Below are 15819 nucleotides of genomic sequence, written 5' to 3'. Positions count from 1 at the left end.
TGGAGTAAAGGAGAAGGGGAAGAGATGCTGAATTTGGTGGTGGGGACCTGAGGGAAGGAGAGACCTGGAACATAAGGAGAGGGTGAAGGGAAGGAAGAGATGACATACTACAGAAGGAGGGAGTGGGGACATGCATAATGAGACCATACGTCCCGTTTTGAATGGGACCATCCTGTTTTTACATCCCTTGCCCCCATCTTTAAAAAAAATCCTTCCAGGTACCTGAACAGTCATCTGGTAACCCTAGGCTCAAGGAAAGTGGTCTGGAAGCAGCTCAGGGCAAAAGAGCCTACAGGTGTACTATTGGTGCCTAAGGATAGGAAAAAATTGGCACCATGGACCTAGCAGAGGGACAAGGCCTCTGGGGTTCAATTGACACTAGAGGGTTCAATGAGGAGGCGGCTCCCTAAGGGTAACTAGAAAAAGTATAGTTTTTGGGAGGACAGTTGTCCTCCGTGCACAGGAAGTACACCCTGAAGAACAGTAGCAGGCCCAGCTGGTCTGGAAGAACAGCATCCACCTGCCCAGAAGAGCTCCAGAGGGGCAAGATCTGGGGACTAGGTGGTGGACTGGCAAGCCATGCCCACACCCCAACTGAAATTGTGAGGAGCTTGCAGATACTGCCTTGGCAAACAAAACTGAATAAGTTTAAAAGGTGCCAAAAGACTATCAGTTAATGGGCTTAAATATCTGAATTACAGACTAATGTTGGGCTAACTGCACAAATTGGATTGTTTTAAGTGACTCAGTATAGAAATTGGTGAAAGCTAACTGGCTTTCTATCTAGGCCTATGAAAATTAAAACAGTTTTCTTGATTAGCGAACCTCGTACAGAGAAATCTTTGGATTTTTCCTGGGGATGGGGAGGGGGGAAGAGGGTGATCCTGTCCACTAACCTTTCCCCAGGTGGAGGCACTGAGCACTAAATGAGTGAGGGACCGATGGAGCCTTACTATGGGGCATGCCAGTCAGGTTAGGCTCTGACCCAGAGCCACCCTGAAGGGAGTGTTACATAAGGATTAGCTCTAGATCACATCTGGTAATTAGCCCATGGTATAAGTTGTCACTCTAGTATGGCTTTGTAGAGCTACAGCTTAAACTTCCAAATGAGCTGGGTGGTTCCTAGACAGCTTTACAGATGGGGAAAGCAAAAAGCAACATGGCAGGCAGGAGGGGTAGAACACATTTCCAAAAACTGCTCATAAGTCAAATTTCTCTTCTATAATTTAGCTGACCCAGTGTTTAGCTGGCTGCAGTTATAGCATAGTCATTGGTTTATGAGCTTCATTCTATAGTCACGAAACCAGCCCTGGGAACACTGGCATTCTACTCAATTTCGGATATCAAATGATTAGCTAGCCAACTCCTCAATTTTATCCTTTCGCGGAAGAAAATTCCCAGTGTTGTATCCCTCAGATTGTAGTATTGTTTTGCCACAGATATTCCATGTGTTCCAAATTGATACAATATCTGTACACAAAGAGACCCAGGTACATTTCAATCTTTTACAGCACTTTAAGCCATACTATCAAGAACAGTTAGCTGCTAGTCCTCTCACCCCCTACTCTGTACTAGAATTTAATAAGATTTTTTAAAAATGCTACCAAAAGATTCGGACTTCAGTCAGAAGGATGATAGGATTTGAGCAGCAGTACAACAACACCCTTTACTGTACATCAAAAAGGGTGACCAGGTGAGTTATGAAAGGTTAGTGCAAGATTAAAGCCTAACTGGAGGAAAAGATCTCAGATTCACCTATTGGGGATCATATATAGTTCACCCCAGAGTGTAATGGTGACAAAATATCCATCATTGATCAAAAAACCTCCAACCTATCATAAAAATTATTTATTTTTTATTATATTTCCTTTTTTCTTTTTGTGATAACATACTTATTAGTAATTGAATGAATATAATAACTTTAAACAAATTTATGAGCTAAACTATTCAGCAAGTAACTTCATTTGAATTTATCCAAGTTAAAATACAGAAAAAGTGAACACTTATCTGAAATTGGTGATTGGCTGAAGTGTTTCACTTCAAACAGTTTATGCTGAAGTCAGCTAAAGTACTACGTGCAGTCAAGCTCAAAGCTCTATTGGCTCATTGCTCTACTAGACGGGTCCTGTTTTGCCCTGGTAACTGGGCTTTATCAAGAAAAACGTACATATAAGGGTTAATCGATTTTAATCACAAAAAGAAAAAATAAATAAAAAATAATTTTATAGGATAGGTTGGAGTTTTTTTGATCAATGATGGATATTTGTCACCATTACACTCTGGGGTGAACTATATATGGTCCCCAATAGGTGAATTTGAGATCTTTTCTTCCTGTTAGGCTTTAATCTTGCAGTATCAACTTGTGTGGTACATTTGATTGTTTTGTTGATACACATCTTTCACTATTTTTTGCTTGTAAAAGGTTAGGCCTATAGCTCCAAGAAGTATCTATAGCTGCAGTACTTACATGCGCTCTCATCAGATCCGTCCAAGCAGTCCATTTGGCCATCACACACTTCCTTCTCGTGAATGCATTTTCTACCATCCTTGCACGATAGGGACTCTGGAGGGCACTCAACATTTTTGCGACATTCATGATCATTGATGAGATGAAAGCCTGCAATGCATCTGCATACTCTTCCTTCACTATTTGGCAAACAGACCTGGCTGCATCTCCCATTAGTTCCTGAACAATAATTGGTGCCTGCCAAGCAAGAAAGAGAAATAAATATCGGAATATGCCACAAAAATTAAAAAAAACACAAACCCCTCTAAAAAAGGTGCACCACTCTCTCTCCTAAGTGAGAGAGAGAGAGAGAGAGAGAGAGAGAGAGACATGAAAGGCCTTCTCAGTTCTTGAAGGCCATCCCTCAATTCATCAGCCAAAGCAGAGGGGGAATCAAAGTACAAGCACATAAGGACTGATGGATTGAGGGATGGCCTTCAAGAACCAAGAATTCCCTTTGTGATGCTTTTGCTCCTTATATGGCTTGTACCTTGGTTTCCCTCTGTTTTGAGACCCCCCTCTTTCTCTTTATTGGCACCAGGTTAAGAAGGTCTTATCTTAAATATGTTGCCCTATGGAATGGTAGGGTCCCGACCACCCTCGTTGGAAGCAGTATTGAAAATTCAGAGGTATGCTAGGATGCCACAGAGCTTTGAACCACCATTGGGAATTTGGAGATCAGAAACCCAGACTCCATTGCCTTTACACACGAGTACAAATATAGCAAACTTTTTGCTCTACTTGCTAGATGGTTGTCTTCTGTGCTAAAGTATTTCCCCTAGGGAGGCAGTCTCCCAAAGTACTAAGCTGAGAGAAATTTCTATTCAGTGTATCCTTTAACTATTAATAGAACATAAAAATGCAGAGCATGAATTTAAGAAAAATAAAAAAAAATTCAACCCTGACAAACCTGTTTACCAATGTCTTGCAGTTGGTTTCAAGCCCTGTTAAGGTACATGTCATCAAGGTAAAATAGCGAGGTAGGCAATATAACAGGAATAAAGAAGTCACTATGTGCTTATCCATAAGTGTAAATCAGATAAGTAGTTCAATATTAGAAGATGAGAATGATCACAGATTCGCTTTAGTTACATCTACAGTCAGAATGAAAGCAGTGATATTTAAATGTCATGTGGCAGACAATACCTTGTTGTTTAAATTTGCTATAAATTTTTAGGTCTACAATCTTCTGGTCTACTTGAAACCACCAATCTTCTTCTTGGTCCAATTTGCTGTAATGCACTCTCATTCCTAATGAAGACAATATGACAATATAGTATTATATAGTATAATATAGGACAATATACTATAATATAGGACAGGACATTGACACTAGATGGAACACTTCCATCTATACTATACTGCTTTATAAGAGGTTAGCACTGGGAATTAGGACATTCATTTTTGTCCTCCAAAAGGAAAATGAGGCAGTTGCTATACTGTGATGAAATTTAATACATTAATTCATATCTAGCAAACTGACTTAGTTATATACTGGGTATCATATCAAGCACACAGATGCAGGCTCTGATCTGTTGGATACACCTGTGTTTCTAGTATGCCCATACCATGTTCTTTCAAATAGATTCCAGGTACATAACATGTGCAGTCTAGTCAATGTTGTAAATGTGAAGCTGACCAGGGCATCTTCCTGCATGGATATAATAAAACATCAACCTTCTTGGATATTCTTATGTCTCAAGTGACAGCAGTCATTTGTTTGACAAGTTATGAGTTTTAGAAGTTGAAGATTCTACTTAAATTCCAATGAATATCTCATGCTTATAGTAACTGAAGCCTTATCTTCAGGTAAAAACATTTTAAAACCTCAGTTCGCAATGCTCAAATGGCTTCCCCGTAAAAGAGGTCTACTATAATTCCACCCCACCAGTCAGAAAACCAACTGACATGTGTAGAGCTGGTAGGGGAATCCAGAACAGATGAGCTGTAGGGGGAAGCCCTGAAGCAGACTTTTTTTTTTTAATAGGCAAGATGTTGTGCATGTGTTCCCACGCAGTCTGTCCCCGTTAAAAAAAAAATTATGCTGCACCCCCATGATGCTTCCCCCTTCCCCAAAAGATTCCCCTGAACAAACAAAAAAAGGCAGAAGGGATGTCTCCTTAGGCCCCTTCCCTGTGCATTCTAGGATTCACTTGGAGGGCCCACCATTTTGGAGAGGCAGGCCCAATGCAGGAAGGAATGGGCATCCCTCCTGCTCTCCATCCAAGGTAAGGGGGTTTGGGAGGAGCCGAGTGGCAGAGGCAGGAGAGTGTGCATCCCTCCTACCAAGGATGTTTGCTGGGGGTGTGTCAGGGACCACAATATTCATTGGGGTGGGTGAGGGAGGGGAGTGTGGGGTGGCATGATCCTCAAGCAGGGTCGGTCGTGAATGTCGCTGAACAAAGATGATCTGTTAGTGCAGCGGTGGTTGGAGAAATAGGTGGGAAGGCCGGGAGATAGAAAAAGAAAGAAAGGATGCAACCAGAGATTCATGAAATCACCAAAGGTAGTAAAAATAATTTTATTTTCAATTTAGTGATCAAAATGTGTCAGGTTTGAGAATTTATATCTGCTGTCTGTATTTTGCACTATATTTAGTGGGTTCCGAGGGGTGGGGGGGGTCCTGTCCTGTTTTAAAGAAAAAAATAAATGGTCACATTAAGCAAATTTAATTAAAAGGAGACTTCAAAATAAATTTTATTCCCACCTCCCCAACCAAATATTTTCTTGATTAGGCCAGAAACTTCTTAATTGACCTTTGTAGGTACTGCCTCAACACCCTTTCTGCTCCCACTGGAATTTTGACAGATTCAGTAAACTATTAGCATAACAGCTAGACTACAAGTCATGATCTACTGATTTTGTTGTCCAGAAGATAAGTACAGTATTAATATAGCATGAAGTATAGATTTTTACTTTCAGCCGATTAGAAATCTGTTATGTGGCTGCTTAGTACTCAACGCCAAGCCAAGTCAGCAGTGTACAAACTAGAGCTGTACTGAATATAATTTTTATTTATCAAAATTTTCAATTTTTACAAGCATATATCTTAACGAAAATAGATTTACAATTGAAAGAAATTATAGTAACAATCAATATCCACCAAAATTAACATTTAATAACTATTAAACCTCATTATATAGGACTGAATAGAATATTTCACTATCTGGCCTACTTTAAATACTGAAAATGATTAAAGGGCATCAACTTTTACAAATAAAAGCAATTATGTGAAATCAGATAGTGTTTTAGTTCATTAGAATTTATGCCGAGTCCTGAACTCTCACATTTGAATTTAAAATTACTATTTGGCCCTGTATGAATATTCATTTCACCCCTAGTTCAAACTTTTAACCCCCTGCCTGTGGCTCTTGAGGACCGGAATTGCCTACCCCTAGTCTAGTGGCAGGGTTAATTCCAAAGATGAACTGGGTTGCGGGTTTGACTGGAAATTTCCAAATATTAGATGACAAAGTAAATATCTGGTGCCAAAATGCAGCTATGAGTGGACACTACCATAACATATGGCCCAATGAGGCCCTCACTTGGCTACATTTTGGACAGTAATTTGAAGCAAGGATGCTTTCTGACGTACCAGAGTCAAAATGATTTTGTATTGCATTTCCCATAAAGTCATGTTGAACTAAAGGAAACTTAAGATACTTATTGTATTTTCAATCAGGTCCTCTGGTAGTGAGAATCCCAACTCAGTCCAGTGACTTGAGTTCCAGAGTAGTCAATTGGCAATGAGTGTTCCTACAGATGCATGCGGTGAAACCACAATGGCACCTGCATTTGTGAGCCTAGTGTTAATGCCAAAAAGTCTGAAGTCAAAGTACTGGCATTCAATGTAGCTAATATTGCAACTGTTAAGTACGCAAAAATTAGGAGCCAGATGAATTCCAATTGCAACGTCTGAAAAGATTTTAATAGCACCCTACTCTGACTTCGCTCCAAAAAGGTTGTGTTCACAGCCTGGTAAGAATGTTCCATTATGATGAATGGGCATATGGTGTGCAGTGCCAATCCACTGAGTGAAATTTGGAAATCCACCTCCAGGAGGTAGAAAGAAGACAAGACCAATTGGGCAGCCCTCTGACTTTGCACTTGAGGGGAACGAGTTGAGAGGAAGAGGACAAAGCCAATGGTGGAGGTTTTAAAAGCTCATTCAGCTTGGGACTTGGGAAACCTAGTAAATGGCTTTTTTTTTTTTTTTACTGCAGAAAAAGCTTTTTACTGCTCTTACAGGTGGTAAATTTCGTCCCTGCAGTGGTGTGGCTTTTAATTTTACCCGTTACCCCAAATTTACTACAGTCTACCATGGTAACTGCAGTGACCAGTTCTCATGTCATTCTCTAGCCAGGACCCACAAAAGCCTTTTTTAAAAATTTTGAGACCCTCTTCCCCTAGTCCACATCCACAAAGCCACTCACCCTACCCCTCCGAGATGCCTTTCATCCCCAACCCCTCAGGTCTATCTTGCCTCCCGGCCCCGAGCCGCTCCCTGAATGGCTGCTGCTAGTTCTTGTGAGTCTTATGAGAACTGGCGGCAGCCAGAGAGTGGTTCAGGGCCAGGCAGGAGTACAAAAAGCTCTCTCCTGCCCAGTACCCTGCTGGACCACCAGGGATTCAAAAAAGGTAAAGGGGAGGTGGGAGGGAGGTAAAAAAATATTGTCAGAGTCGGCCAGGACAGGAGACGGGAGAAGGCCAGTTCATATAGCAGGCTGGCGGAGGCCTGCAAACTCTGGAGGGGGGTGGATGGGCGCGGATTCAAATGCAAGGTGAGACCCCCATTTTTGGCCCCAAAATCTCATCTTATATTAGAGTATATATGGCATATTTTAGATACTCAGACCAGAGTATAACTGAACATTTACCATTAGAAGTTGTCCAAAGCATCATGCCTTCTCCCATGGTGAAAAGACCAAGACCCTGTAGTCGTCCTCGAACCATTTTATAATTTGATCCATCCAGCTGAACAGTTTCAATGACACCACGAACTGCATTCATAAACAAATGTTGGATTATAAGTGCAAGGAAAAAGCATTCAGGTAGCATAAACTTAGCCAAGGAGCACACTATGACATACTATACCCAAAAGACACAAATTGGAAGTAGAATTCATACTTTATTTTCAATATGTTTCCAGAGCTGGGGAGAAGCAATTAGGTACTGGGATACAGATTTCAACATGTTTCTGGGTAGAGAGAATTTCAAATTGCCCTACTTGATTCTAAAGTGGAAAAAACGGACTGAACAAATTTAGACTACAATTTTTGATGTTCCAAAACAGAATGAAGCACTTTTCAAGTTGGCAATATGCAGTACATCTAGTAAACTTAGACAAAATCCAGAAATTCTTTTTGGAGGGGGAAGGTGGAAAGTTTCTATAGATCTTTATATTTACTATATATACTAAATTTCTCCTCTAAAAAAAGCAGAGTACCAACTGCAGTGCCTTTATAAGTATTCTGTCCGAGTGCTAGTCTCATGGCCATTTACAAGCAGGGAGAGGCATTTGACTGACTACAGGCCAACAGATACTCATCTGAAAAACTTAATTAGTAAGATTTGTGCTCCAGAATCTTATACCTTTCACACAATTAACAGGGAAAAGAATGTGATAAGGCTAGACCAGATTATTCTACTTGCTAAAAAGGTATGGTAAACCAAAATGACAGCCTTCCCCCTCCAAAAAGAATTTCTGGATTTTGTCTAAGTTTACTAGATGTACTGTATATTGCCAACTTGAAAGAAATACATTACATTAGTGATTTCTATTTTGCCAATGCCTTGCGGTTCAAGGCGGATTACATCAAAATTAACATGAATTACATTAAAAGTTTGCAGGAACAGCATAAGTAATGTCATTATATTTCTTAAGGCAATGAATTTTGGGTAAAGAGTTACCCAAGGGAGGTAGAGGTCTTAAGGAGATAAGAATTGGGTGAATTAGAAGCATTTTAGACTACGTTGGGTAGATAGAAGAACATTAGAGAGTACTAAGGGTATAAAGAGGATTGGGTAGGGATTGGTCGTGCTAGATGGGTTTTATGTGTTTTTTTTGAAGAGTATGGTTTACATCCAAAAGAAAAATGCACAAAAGCCATTGGGATGTAGGAGCCAACATTTTTAGTAGACTGGCCACACGGACATTCCAGGAGAACAGTGGACTTAATATAAAAGCCCAGGAACACATTTTGGCCTAACCCTCTTATAGGGAAGGGTGAGCCCTCCAAAACCCACTGGATCCAAGTGTGTACCACACTAATAGCCCTTATGCCTGTAGGTATCACCTATATACTATAGATACAGTGGGTTTTGGAGGGCTCACAATCACCATAGTATAGTTAAGAGTGGGATATGGGCAAGATGCCTACTCTATAGGCTACTCTATAGGCTACTCCAGGAACCTGCTTGCTGCTGTATTAGAACTGGTCATAACATCTGAAGCCATCATACAGGCAGACATACTGTTTCATTTTGGGTTTTTTTTGGGGGGTGGGGTAGGATGGGAGTGGGAAGAACTCGGTGACCATGGTAGGGGGGCAGGGAGAGTGCTTGGGGGAGGGGGGTAATGCTTTCATCCCTCCAGTGGTAATCTGGTTAGTTTGGGCACCTTTTTGGCATTTTGAACATTTGGGGCTACACCTGTTTTAATTGTGCCCTGGACATTTTTCTACAATCTATGCTATCAAAATTCCCCCTTTAGATTTAGACAATGGAGACCACCACCATGGGAAATCTATCTATAAAATTGATTTTGAAAAGTAGTGAATTGGAAAGGTTTGGTGAAAAAAAAAATATGGAATGGAGCTCAAAGAGTAAAACCCTTCGGACACTGTTGCTGCCAATACAGTCCAATCTATAATCCAAATTGGAATTGGCTCACACTCTTATTCTCCTGGGGGGAATGTTTGAAATAAGAAATGTTTTAAATAATGGACATCAGTACGAGCCCTTCAAATTGAACTCAAGGGATTGTGGGCTCAGGCAGTAACTCATAGGTGACCAGCACCAGACATAAGTCTAAATAAGAACTGCCTCGTAATAATAATAATAATAATTTTATTCTTATATACCGCCATACCCGGAGAGTTCTAGGCGGTTTACATCAGTTACAGTAGTATCTGCGTTAACACGCAGATTTACAAACAGTTTGAAAAATTTTAAACAATTTATCAGCAATACACAATTTATCAGATAGAAACAAATGTTAAAGCGGGGTTTACAGCATTTTATCATGTAAAGATAATTTATCCGATATAAATAGTTTATCGGATATAAGCAGTGTTAATCGAACTTAACAGAGGATGACTGGCGGAGGGGAGCTAGGGGAGAGGGGAGCAATTAGGGGAGGAGAAGAGCGATGGGTGGGTGGGGGGGCGTGTAGTAATGTAAGCGGGGGGGGGTTGTTAGGGGTCTTGTTTGCCGAATAGGTAGGTTTTGAGTGATTTTCTGAAGCCTAGGTAAGTGGGGGCCTCGAGTATCATTTGTGCAAGCCATGGGTTGAGCTTTGCTGCTTGGAAGGCGAAGGTTTTGTCTAGGAATCTTTTAAGGTGGCAGAGTTTTAGAGACGGGAAGGCGAACAGCTGAATTCTGCGGGATTTCTTGTTTGTGTTGTAGAGGCTAAAGTGAGAGTTGATGTAACTTGGTGCTGAACCATTTATCGATTTGTAGCAGAAGCATGCAAATTTAAAGAGGACTCTAGATTCAAATGGCAGCCAGTGAAGTTGGTGGTAGAAGGGGGTGATGTGTTCCCATTTCTTTAGGCTGAAGATGAGACGCACTGCGGTATTTTGGATTATTTTTAGTCTCATGGTGGTTTTCTTTGTGGCGTTGAGGTATATGATGTTGCAGTAGTCAAGGATGCTGAGTATGGAGGATTGTACAAGTAGGCGAAAAGAGGTGTCGTCAAAGTATTTTTTTATGGTGCGGAGTTTCCACAGTACGGAGAAGCTTTTCCTGACCATGAGATCGGTGTGGTTTTCTAAGGATAGATTTTTGTCCAGAGTGACTCCCAGTATCTTTAGCGTGGGCTCGAGGGGGAAAGTTTGTCCTTTTAGTTGAATTGAAGTGTCCTTGATTTTGTCCTTGGGGGTGGCTAGGAAGAATTTTGATTTGTCGGGATTGAGTTTCAGTCTAAAAGATAACATCCAGAGTTCGATCTGGTTGAGAATGTTTGTAATGTAGTTGAGTCGTTCTTGTGAGAAATTGGTTAGTGGGATGGCTATTGTGATGTCGTCTGCATAAATGAAAGATTTGAGTTTGAGGTTGTGTAGAAGGTTCCCTAGGGAGGCCAGGTAGATATTGAACAGGGTGGGTGACAGGGGGGAGCCCTGGGGGACCCCACAGGTATTGTCCCAACTATATGAGAACAAGTTGTTCTTGAGCACTGTGTAGGATCTATTTCTTAGGAACCCCTGGAACCAGTTGAGGACCTGGTCAGAGATGCCGATGTGGGCCAGGCATTCAAGGAGAATGGAGTGGTCGACCAGGTCGAAGGCACTGCTCAGATCAAGTTGTATAATCAGGGCGCTTGAGCCCTGGCTAAAGAGGGTGTGGAGGTGGTCGAGAAGGGAGGCTATGATGGTTTCAGTGCTATGGTCTGCGCGGAAACCTGATTGATTGTCGCTTAGGATGTTGAATTTTTCAAGATATGCAACGAGTTCCGCCTTTACCATCCCTTCTGCTATTTTGGTAAATAGGGGGATGCTAGCAATTGGTCTATAATTAGCAGGGGAGTTTGATGGTTCTTTCGCATTTTTTATAATTGGGGTGATCATAATATGACCATGCTCTAACGGGAAGTTTCCTGTGGATAAAAGTGAATTGACCCAGATCATCATGTTTGCTTTGAAGTGGGGTGGGGCGGCTTTCTTGATGTTTGGTGGGCATGTGTCCAGTTTGCAGAAGGAGTGTGTGTATTTGTTGTAGTAGGTATTAAATGTATGCCAGTCGATTGTTGCGAATTGTTTCCAACTTAGGTCTGTTCTAGTTCCTGTGTCTGGGTTCGATATGTCCGGGTCCAGGAGAATGGGGAACAACTCGAGTGGGTTGGGCCTGGTAGGTAGTGTTAATCTTAATTTTTGAATCTTGGTGTTGAAGAAGTCTGCAAGGGTGTTGGCGGTTAAAGTGGATTCTTCTTGTGTGTTTGTAAAGGTCTCGATGTTATATAGGTCATTAACCAATTTGAAGAGGTTACTACTGTTGGTTTTTATGTTACCAATTTTGTGGGAGTAGAAGTTTTTTCTTTTTTCATTAATGAGGTTTTTGTAATTTTTTAGTTTTAGTCTCCAGGCCAGTCTATGTTCTAGGGTACCAGATTTTTGCCATGCTCTTTCTGCTTTTCTGAGGTCCTTCTTTAAAAGCAGCAGTTCTGAGTCGAACCAGCCCTCTTTGTTTGAGGTTCTTATTCTGCGTGTTTTAATGGGGGCGATCTCGTTTAATATGTTGGTACTATCCTTGATCCAGGAGCTCATGAGCTGGTCCGTTTCTTCTGTTGGGTTGGTGTTGATCGTACATCATTTAGTCCTATTTTTTATATATCAGATAATGTAAATCTTTTTCAAACATTCACACCAGAGGAAAGGGAACAATTGAAAAAAAAATAATAAGTATAATAAGAATAGATAAATAAGCTCCCAAAATGTCAGTGTTAAAGTGCTTAAAGTTCTTAGAGTTCTTAAAGTGCAAATGCAAATCCTGACAAAAAAATTCATACTAAAATGGTGCAATAGTCTGTGACACTTCCATATATTTCATAAGAATTCTTATATTTCAATAAAATTTCATAGTACTACTGGATAGGTTGCATTCTGAAACTGATAATAAAAATTCATGCAAAAGTTAATACAACGTTTGTGATTCAATAAATAAGTGAATAGGTATGCAGTTCATACGTTGAGTCAAGAACAATGCTTGGCCCCTTTAAAGTTTATATTCTCTTATGACAATTCATAATATCTGATATATATATAAAAAAAAAAAATAGGACTAAATGATGTACGAGGCAGTTCTTATTTAGACTTATGTCTGGTGCTGGTCACCTATGAGTTACTGCCTGAGCCCACAATCCCTCGTGTTCAATTTGAAGGGCTCATACTGATGTCCATTATTTAAAACATTTCTTATTTCAAACATTCCCCTCAGGAGAATAAAGAGTGTGAGCCAATTCCAATTTGGATTATGGAATGGAGGACAGTGAATAGTGGAACAAGGATCTGTACTGGTATTGCTGCTTCCCATTTGTATGTATGTAATCAATAAGCAATCAGAACTTTAGATAAGTAAAGTTGTTAAATTTCATATGGACTGAGAAATTGTAATATTGTCAAGAAACTAGATGACCATAAATCCAAATGTAAGATGAAATTTAAATATGGACAAAGTAATGCATACTGGAAATTAACATTACATGACTATATTTAGGGCTAAGTTCAACATTAGGAATTGCTAGCCTAGAAAAGGATTTAGGTTTGATCATGGTCAAGTTGAACATTAGGAAAGGACTACAGAACAACTATATTTGCCTCTATTCCACTTTATCTCAAAAAGATGAGAATCATTCCATCTCTTTGTCAATTGTACCTTTTCGAATTCTGCCATGAGGAAAGGCTAAACATGTCAGTGCTCTTCAGTTTGGAAAAGGGACAGCAAGAGTGGAATGGGCAAACAAGTTCTTTAATATGTCAGTCCTAGTCTTGTACCTTTTTGAAAGAATAAACAAAAATGGGACGTGGTACATATACTTGGGTTAAAAAAAGGGATTTTTTTGACATTCTTGAAGGAAAATAATCTCCATGCCATTGTATGGCTGGGGCACAAAGTCTTTGCAAATCCCTGAGATAAATTGAGGAATCTTACTTTTTTTTTTTTTGGGGGGGGGGAGGGGGAGAATCCTGCCAGAGACCAGTCATCTAGATTACAAGTACAGCCAAACAGGATATTGGTTCATTCCCAGTATAGCATGAATACTAGAAGACATACAGACAACTATGTACACACTTGCATACATTAAGTATACTCACTCTGGTCAGCCCAGTATAGCCGAGTGCCTGAACTTGTAAACACTAATCCAACTGGTACATGGACTTTCATCTGCAGCACCCTTCTTTTGCTTCCATCCATGGATGAGCATTCTATCTTTGGTTCAATCTTTTGGTCCTCTGTGCCCAAATCGGTATAGCACATGACACTAGTAGGAAGATGGAGTGCAAGTGAGGATGGATTATAGAGTCCCTCACTGACCAGCACAATGCTAAGGCCATTTGAAGATGTAACGTGAATGCTTGGCTCCCTGTTCGTAATCCAGTAAATGTTTCCGCTCATCCAATCCACTGAGAAAGATATCACATTATCCTCCACAGCAGGTACTCTTCTCCAAGATAGAGAGCCGGCATCTTTAATTTCTGACAGTCCTATGTAGCTGCCATCAGCAACTGAAAAATATAGCAGCCTATCCTGCACTACGTAGTCTATGGATGCAAGCTCATGCATATCGGTTAAAGTTAAGTTACTGTGTTCTGGTACAGTTTTCTGAACTGCTGAAGGTAGATTCTTCAAGTATACCTAGAATAAAGGACAGTTTATACAAAATGAAAATAAACCACTAAACAAAGCTACTATAAGTATTAGTACATTCTGCTTTATCAAGGTCAAATTTTTATATGCCTCAAACATCTTATCGATTTATATTATTTATAATAGGGGAAAAAAAGGTTAAAAACAAAAATACAAGAAAAAGGAAAAAAAATGCATCTTAATGGCTCAGAGAAAACCAAAACGAGGGTATGCATGATTGGTCAATTTGGCAAATTTTATGGTTACAAAATAAATTGGAGCAAATCAGAGGTTCTTCCATTAAATGTGCATGTGTACAAGGCTTATTTGATACATTCCCATTCCTTTGGAAGGAAGAGGGTATAAAATATTTGGGTGTCATGATTCAAACATTGGAAGATACGATGACAGTAAATGAAAAATCTTTATTGCTGAAAGTCAAAGAAATGTGTGAGCATTGGAACCCTTTACATCTTTCTTGGTGGGGAAGAGTCCAGACCATCAAAATGATGATTTTGCCTGTAGTCTGCTATCAAATGAGTATGTTGCCGGTTTATTTTCAAGAGTCCTTTTATAAAAAATTGAATGGGATCCTTACAAAATTTATTTGGCTGGGTAAATCTGCTAGAATAGCTTTAGTATCTTTGCAAAAACCACAATCAGCAAGGGGGGGAGGTAAATTTTCCAAATTTTTATTGATCAAGCTTCATTATGTATTAGGGTATGTACTGGATCCTTCCTGAACTCATGGAGCATCTTCCGGACTGGCTTATTTTAGAATTGCAACTTATGTCCCCATTATGACATTTATGTGTGGAAAAGATACATAGATGACATTTTTTTAGTTTGGATCAATACCCTGGAAGTCTTTCATCAATTTTTACAGTGGCTTAACTTGTGCAATTCACATTTACAGTTTACCGCAGTTACGTCAGACACTCAGATTGCATTTCTTGATATTCTTATCTCTTTGCACCATGGTTCTTTTGAAACCACGATCTATCGGAAGAACACTGATAGAAACAATTTGCTTCACTACACCAGTTATCATCCTCGCCACCTCAGAGATAATTTACCTGTGGGTCAATTTTTGTGGCTAAGACGCTTATGTAGCAATAAAGCTGAGTACAAGACCCGTGCTCATGATATGTGGCAACGGTTTGTGGAACGTGGATACCCCCACAGCATCATCAAAAAGGCATATAAAAGGGCTTTATATGCCCATCGTACTTATTTGTTACAGCCTAAATCTGACCAAGCAGAAGCCCGGATGGTATGCACACTTCCTTATTCTTACAAAGCATTTGCCATTAAGAAGATCATCAATACACATTGGCACATCTTACAAGTTCACAAAAGCCTTGAACAACCTCCTTTGTTTGCATATTCTAGAGGCAGAAATCTGCGTGACCGCATGACCTCCTCTCAGTTTGTCAGTACATCAACCAGTTCACTTGTGCATCCTGTAGGTCATTTTAAATGTGGTCACTGTAGCATTTGTTGTTACACTTTAGAAACCACATGTATCAAACATCCCACTTTACCTAAGATGCATACTTTTCAGCAGTATACTGATTGCGATACTCAGGGGGTAGTCTATATGATTATGTGCCCTTGCAGCATGCTCTACATTGGGCACACCACTAGGAGAATCAAAACTCGTATTACTGAATACTTGAGCAAAATCAGGAGGGGTGATATGGGGGGCCCCCTGGTACAACACTGGCATGTCACCCCACATCAATTGCAAG

The 15819-nt window shown here is 40.2% G+C and overlaps 1 protein-coding gene across 1 annotated transcript in view; it reads right to left on the bottom strand.

The window, feature by feature from the left end:
* Positions 1 to 15819, bottom strand: part of LOC117346133 (low-density lipoprotein receptor-related protein 2-like) — a 266925-nt gene that overhangs the window by 11986 nt on the left and 239120 nt on the right. The window contains exons 28-31 of the mRNA XM_033915540.1: positions 13537 to 14077; positions 7384 to 7506; positions 3653 to 3757; positions 2468 to 2704 (exon numbers count right to left, since the gene is read on the bottom strand). Of these exons, the coding sequence (XP_033771431.1) occupies positions 2468 to 2704; positions 3653 to 3757; positions 7384 to 7506; positions 13537 to 14077 (1006 nt within the window). The remainder of the gene's footprint in view (positions 1 to 2467; positions 2705 to 3652; positions 3758 to 7383; positions 7507 to 13536; positions 14078 to 15819) is intronic.

This window comes from Geotrypetes seraphini, chromosome 1 (assembly GCF_902459505.1).
Source record: "Geotrypetes seraphini chromosome 1, aGeoSer1.1, whole genome shotgun sequence".
NCBI classification, from domain to species: domain Eukaryota; kingdom Metazoa; phylum Chordata; class Amphibia; order Gymnophiona; family Dermophiidae; genus Geotrypetes; species Geotrypetes seraphini.
Note: the sequence above shows the minus strand (reverse complement) of the source record. Positions and strands in the feature narration are given on the sequence as shown.